This window comes from Oryzias latipes, chromosome 10 (assembly GCF_002234675.1).
Source record: "Oryzias latipes chromosome 10, ASM223467v1".
Lineage (NCBI taxonomy): Eukaryota > Metazoa > Chordata > Actinopteri > Beloniformes > Adrianichthyidae > Oryzias > Oryzias latipes.
Window position 1 is genome coordinate 26827157 of NC_019868.2, and position 7021 is coordinate 26834177.

General features: G+C 45.9%; 1 protein-coding gene across 1 annotated transcript; it reads left to right on the forward strand.

Moving 5' to 3' along the window:
- The first annotated feature begins 506 nt into the window (after positions 1-506).
- On the forward strand, positions 507-4797 carry pdgfrl (platelet derived growth factor receptor like). The gene is made up of 6 exons (XM_004073583.4): positions 507-747; positions 1177-1450; positions 1524-1675; positions 3189-3482; positions 3720-3856; positions 3933-4797. The coding sequence occupies exons 1-6, from the start codon at positions 693-695 to the stop codon at positions 4119-4121; spliced, it is 1101 nt and encodes a 366-aa protein (XP_004073631.1). The 5' UTR covers positions 507-692; the 3' UTR covers positions 4122-4797.
- Positions 4798-7021: the final 2224 nt, after the last annotated feature.

Here is a 7021-nt window from a genome sequence, read left to right on the forward strand (position 1 = left end):
TAACAACATCTAAATGTTTTTGACATTACAGCTTTAAACATAAAAACCTGACATATTTGGGGTCTTTGAGACTGTTTGGTTCCAAGTGCTTAAATAAAGGTTATCGTCTCAATTTATTCTGGCATTTTTTCCAGGGGTTTAGTGAACACACGTCCCTCGCTGTGCTCCACCTTCAGCCAACTGTAACTGACCCAACCTGGTGGACGCAAAGCCGCTTGTGATTGGACGTCTTTTTGTTTGCATCACATGTACGTAAAAGCCAAAAATGATCCATTTGAAAGACTTTTTGCCAACAAAGTTTGTTTGTAGTTGTAGTTTTCAACCAACACAGCTATAACTTTCAGTACTAGATCGATTTTTCGGGACATTTGTTATCCTTTACATCCCCACTAAAAGGTTCTAGACAAGAACAGAAGAGGGGGTCATTCACCTTGTGGTCCAGCAGAGGGCGCAAGAAGCCCACATTTCTTCTTTTCAACCCTCAGAGGAGGGAGGAAACACAAGATCTTGGAAAATGATTTTTTTTTTTTGCCTATGAGTTCCAGTTTTTGAGTCAGTAGGATGGAGCTGGTAATCTAAGCAGGGCAGCTGGAGGCTGCACGGGTCCAGCGAAGCCTCAGCCCGGATCTGTTCGTCTTCTGATCCCCCCCCCCTCACCAGACCTGCTCCATCTCTGCAGGCGACGTCTGACCATGAAGCCCTGGCTGGTGCTTTGCCTGGCACTGCTCTGCGTTGAGCTCCAGAACTGTGAGTAGATGTGGAACAAATATCTATTTGACCAATCAGGAGCTGGATTAGATCACTCGGTGAAAGCTCAAGTTTTCCTGCTTTATTAGATCTTTATTCATCTTGATCTGGGGATCCTCAGGAAGTGATCTGATGCTTTTGACGTGTCAAAGTTGTTGGCACAGTGTTCCTGCAAAACGACTTGAACCAGTCAGATATGAAGGAATGCAACACATGTTTGTAATTATGCTGACCTTTCCTTCATGTCTTAATCTGTGCTGACATTTGGAGCAAAAGGACAAACGGCAGAAGCCAAAACTTCAGATTCTGAACCCGCCGATGAAACCAGAGCAGACACAGAGGCTGGATTTTCCGACTTCCTTCCTGTTGGAGTGTTGTGACAGCTGGGCGACCCGCTCGCCTCCCTCCTCTGTGCCTCTGTGCATACAGGTGCCTGCCAAGCCGTCAAGCGCAGAAAAGATGTGGGGGAGAACCCAAAACGCTCAGGCGGGAGAAGAGAGAGGACTCGTCACCCCAACCTGAGCGACAGGAAAGGCAAAAGCCAGTCTCTGCTGACCCAGGTTTTGGACAAAGGCCGCTTCCTTCGGCTGGGTCAAAGCACGACCCTGACCCCTGCAAGAAACCTGGAGCTGCGCTGCAAAGGGACCAACATGGGATGGTCCTACCCGACCTACCTGGACACCTTCAACGACTCTCGCCTCAGGTGCTGCGAGGAAGAGGAGGGGGATCAAGAGAGTGGATGCGAGAGTCTCACCGTTTTTGTTTTTTACCTGCAGCATCAAGCAGAGTGACAAATACAGCCAGCTGACTCTGACATCCACCTCTGCGGCGGACACCGGCTCCTACAGCTGCTGGGTGATCGTGTGCGACGGAGCAGAGTGCCACAAGGACCAGGACCGCACCTACGCCTCATACATCTACTTCACAGGTGATTCCCTGTAACCCTTGTGCTATCCTAGGGTCTTTACCATTGGGAGTTGGGTCATCTAGACCCACTAGACAGTGCTCTGAACCTTTTTTCTTCAATGATTTGTGATCTTCGCTGGTGTCCATGGATTACATGAAATCTTTCCACCTATCCACCTTTGTCATGGTAGGGAGAACACGTCAATGTAAGGGGAGGGGGGGGGGGGTTGTCATCTAAGATAGCACAAGGCTTAAAAGAACTGCCGGCTCTGAAATGAGGACGTGACAGGTTATTTTTGGGGAGTTTTAGTCACCAGAACGCGCTCAGTCTCATGATGGTCGTCAGTTTTATTGATGGGTGGAATTAAAATACAACATAAAAGCGTTTTAAAGTCTTTAAATGAAAAAATTGGCTCATTTTGATTTATTGCAGGTAAAAATTTCTAAATCTAACCAAGTATTTTTGTCTAGTTTAAATATCTTATTAAGACAAAACTAACGGTAACTAACCGTACTTACTAGTAACTTTTTAGTTTTTATGTCAAGACAAGAAATCTTAGATACCTTGAGGTATTTCATCCTGAAAACGTCTTATTAAAACTAAAATCTCTGATGAAACCTTACAGTTTTAAGCAGTAGTTAATTTTGTTAAAAGTGTGTGTTTTTTTAAATAATTTTTTGACTTTTAACTCAATACACACAGCTTTAACAACACAGGACAAAAGTGAAACAGAAAACAAACACATACATTTAGTTTTGATGTCCGTCTTTAAGGTTATGGTCTACATAGAAAAAAGGATAGTCGGACTGTTGTGCTTAAAATAGGTAATATTTTCCAATTACCAGAGCAATATACCTAAATATAAGTCTTTATACCCTATTTAAAATGTTTTAAAACGGCATCACATCACAATTTTTTTAAATAAATCTTACTAAGAGAAAATCTGTTGGTTTCATTCACTAATTCAAGGTAAAATGTCACAGTATTGTGGGTCAACCACTGTGTCATTTTCTAGGACATAGTTCCTGCAGAGCGGCGTAGTTCATTAGAACTTCACCTCTGAGCTGTGGTCAGGACTGTTGGTGTGGAATAAGCCCACTCCACTTCCCATCATCCAGCTGTTTACACGCTCTCCCACTAGCTTACGGCCCCTCACAACTCCTCACAACAAAAATGGCGAGCAATATCGGAGCTATCCAGCCGTGCAGCTTTGATCAAGATTCCAGCTCAGACGAGGAAAATGAAGACGCACATGGATCTAGTCGTCTACAAGTGGATGCATCGGAATGGAGCAGAGCCGTTGTAGCTCCAACAACTACAACCTCTTTCCAGACGCATTTTTTTCATCTGCTCCTGATTCACAACACTTTGAATAAAGACATGGTCAGAAATGCATTCTTAAGCTTCATTTTTTTTTATTAGGATATGTCCTCCATTATAAAAAAAATAACACAAGAGCATGTTGGAAACAACATTTTTATGGGCTTGGGTCTTTTAAACTTCTGTAATGTTCTTCATCTCACACGTTGACCAGACAAGGACAACATCTTCGTGCCGTCAGCCATCCATTTTGAGATCGTGTACCTGCGCCCCGACCGGCCCGCCGTCGTTCCCTGTCGAGTGACAGAACCAAAAGCAACGGCGTCTCTGCACCGGGAGGTCCCCCCGGAGGAGATTCCCGCCAACGGGACTCTGGTGACCTACGACCCCACCCTGGGATTTGTGCTGCAGCGACCCAGCCCGGAACATCAGGGAGTCTTCTACTGCAAGGCTGCTTTGAGCGGAACCCCTCAAGTCTCCACCAAGTACCAGCTGCTGTATGTGGAAGGTGAGGACGAAGCGGCCATTTCAGTGCAGGGAGGGGTAATATTTCTGAGGTAAACTTTGGTTTTTGAGCACTTCAGAAGATGAAAGGTTTTCCAGTGTGTGCATGTCTGCCCGGTGAGATGGACACATCTTGGATTCTGGAGATGGAGGGAGTATGAGATTATGGAAAGTTGAGGTGCAGCTTCAGGGACGTGTTGCTACAAAAGTGAATGCTGGTTGAGAATGTTTGTGTTGGCAGTTCCCAGCGGGCCTCCATTTGTGAGCCTCGAAGTCTCTCCGGAGTTTGTGAGAGGAGGTGAGAGCATCAACGTCACCTGCACTGTGCTGGGAGACCCCGAGGCGGACGTGAGCTTCACCTGGTCGCACCCTGGTCAGGTAAGAGGGCGAGGACGAACATCTCTTTTTCGAGGCGAAGGCTCCTCCCCTCACCGATTCGACGTTTAAATCACAGGGTGTCCGGCCCGCTCACATCCAAACGTCCTGGAGGTTGGTCAACAGAGGCGTGGGCTACACCACACGGGCCTCGAAGAGCACCTTGACAGTGGAGGACGTTGACACTGTCGACTTTGGGAACTATGTCTGTAAAGCCAAGAACAAGCTCGGCGAGACGACTGTTTCAACCAGCATCAAGCCCACATAGCTCCAAAACTGTATATGAGAACTGGACTGAGTGACTCCTCCCCCCCGACGTTCCAAACAGGAAGTACCCGCTGGCTCCAAAAGCCAAAATCCCATAGAATTCTATAAAGAAACAAACAGTTGTTACTCAGTCCTTCTATTTGTCAGAATAACCATTCTTGCTCTGCTTTATATTTTTTTAAACATTTTCTTGCTAATGCTAATGGATTTCTTCCTTATTGCAAGTTATTCAAGTTATAAACTGGCCAATGAGACACCTCAATAAAAGTAGGCGGTGAGTGCTGGTCATCACGTCCAACATTTAAAATGTTTGATCTCCTGCTTTCAAGTAGACTTGATTCCAACAAGCTCACTCCTGATTGGCTAGAGTGGTTGCCATAGAAATGCTGGCTCAGATCAACTCGGACCAATCACTGCTTGTTGGCTCCAACATGGTGACATCTATATGGCGACATCCTTCCGTTGGACGTGGAAGTAAACCATTTTGTATGGGTGACGCCACTCTCACTCAGTCCAGTTCTCCTTTACAGTCAGTGTTCCAACCAGCAGCTCAGACAGTCGATCATCCACCTGCTGTCGTCGTGTTGAGCTTCAATAACAAACTACCAGATAAAAACCTTCGTGCATGTGCAGCCGAAATTAGTGTATAAATACAATAAAAATATTTACAGGTTTTACTGTTTAATAGTGACTAATTATGAGAAGGCGTTTGACCGCGTCGCCCGTGGTTTCCTGTGGGGGGGTGTTCTGGGAGTATGGGGTCCGAGGAGCCTTACTGAGGGCTGTCTGGTCTATGTGTGACTGGAGCAAGAGCTTGGTTCGCAAAGCCGGCAGTAAGTCAGACCTGTTTACCGCGGCATATTGGACTCCGACAGGGCTGCCCTTTATCACCGGTTCTGTTCAGAGTCTTTATGGACAGAATTTCTAGGCGCAGCCAGGGGCCAGAGGGGGTCTGGTTTGGGGACCACAGGATATCCTCTGCTCTTTGCAGATGATGTTGTCCTGTTGGCTTCATTGGGGTGGTTGGTGGCTGAGTGTGAAGCGGCTGGGATGAGGGTTAGCCCCGCTAAATCTGAGGCCATGGTTCTTGACTGCCCCATGTGGAGGTGTTTAAATATCTTGGGGTCTTGTTTATGAGTGAGGGAAAACCCCCCACTGTTATGCGGTCACTGTACCGGTCCATTGTGGTGAAGAAAGAGCTGAGCCACAAAGCAAAGCTCTCAATTTACTGGTCGATCTTCGTTCCAATGCTCACCTATGGTCATGAGGTCTGGGTCATGACCGAAAGAACGAGGTCCCGGATACAAGCGGCTGAAATGAGCTTCCTCTGTGGTCTGGTCTGGACGCCTCCCTGGGGAGGTGTTCCGGGCATGTCCCACTGGGCGGAGGCCACGGGGAAGACCCAGGAAATGCTAGAGAGACTATGTCTCTCGGCTGGCCCCAGATGAGCTGAAGGAAGTGGCGGGGGGGGGGGGGGGGGGGGGGGGGGGGGTCTGGACATCTTTCTGCTTGACTGCGTTAATGAGATTGAGGACTCAAAAATGTGAATCAAATAGGATATCAGTGATTATCCAGGGTTAGGTGTTCCCTCCAAGACTGAGATGAGATGTTAGATCATGGGAATCTGGAGCTACTGCTTCACCAGTTTTTTTTACTGTTTTCAAAATTTGAACAATTCGAACAGAAAAAGATTTGAACAATTTAAGCATCAAGTAGCAAAAATATGTCAACCCCCCCCCTTCAACTTCAGACAGCCATCCAAGTAAAATTATTTTAAAAAATATATAAAAAATAAACAAAAAATAAATAAAAGGTTATACAGGCAATCAACACAAGAATGTGAACTTCTGGGATAAAATAAAATAATTCCTCAGGTGTTTCAGTCCACTGACAAGTTTGTTTATGAACAAGGCATTAAAGAAGATTGCTTTCAATTAATGTTTTGTCCCTGTAAAAGTAGACCCTTTAACCCTTGTGCTATCCTAGGCACGTTAACATTGGGAGTGGGGTCATCTAGACCCACTAGACAGTGCTCTGAACCTTTTTTCTTAAATGATTTGTGATCTTCACTGGTGTCCATGGATTACATGAAATCCTTCCACCTTTATCCACCTTTGTCATGGTAGGAAGAACACGTCAATGATCATCTTGACCCCACAGGATAGCAGAAGGGTTAAGTCAGCAGGCAGATGGTTTAAAAATGGAGACCATGTTGTGAAAAATATCTCCTCCCTTCCTTCCATAACTGCATGTAACCTCTCATGAGGAAGTGTCCTGAACACCTCTCTGTACCAAAGAGTGACAGTGGGAGGGGGGACTCCTTTATCCAATGTATCAAGATACATTTCCGAGCGAATAACCCTTGTGCTATCTTAAATGACCCCCCCCCCCCCCCTTACATTGACGTGTTCTCCCTACCATGACAAAGCTGGAAAAAGGTGGAAAGATTTCATGTAATCCATGGACACCAGTGAATATCACAAATCATTGAAGAAAAAAGGTTCAGAGCACTGTCTAGTGGGTCTAGATGACCCCACTCCCAATGGTAAAGTGCCTAGGATAGCACAAGGGTTAACATGGAGTTTCTCCAGAAGCTTATAATGTGCAGTGGGAATCTGTCATTTCCTCGAGGGGAGGCCCAGCAGGAGGACACCTGGATCCTTCTTGATTTTTAATTTGAAGATCTCACTGATCACAGATGAAATATGCATCCAGAATCTAGAAATTTTCCTATATTCCCAAAAACAGTGAAAATATATTCCTCTCTCCAAATTACAGTTTAAGCACAAAGGAGACAGAGTGGTCAGTTTTAAATACATTTTTTTAAAGCATCAGGTCTGTTCCGTCTTTGTCCATCTGAGTCTGGTTTGACGACGCGCCGCGTGCCAGGCCGGCGTGCTA

Bases quoted from the DNA above. Each gene is read 5' to 3' on its own strand.
- pdgfrl (XM_004073583.4), top strand. From the start codon at position 693: ATGAAGCCCTGGCTGGTGCTTTGCCTGGCACTGCTCTGCGTTGAGCTC. The intron at 1,676-3,188 runs GTGATTCCCTGT...CACGTTGACCAG, and splicing joins CTCATACATCTACTTCACAG to ACAAGGACAACATCTTCGTG. The intron at 3,483-3,719 runs GTGAGGACGAAG...TTGTGTTGGCAG, and splicing joins CCAGCTGCTGTATGTGGAAG to TTCCCAGCGGGCCTCCATTT.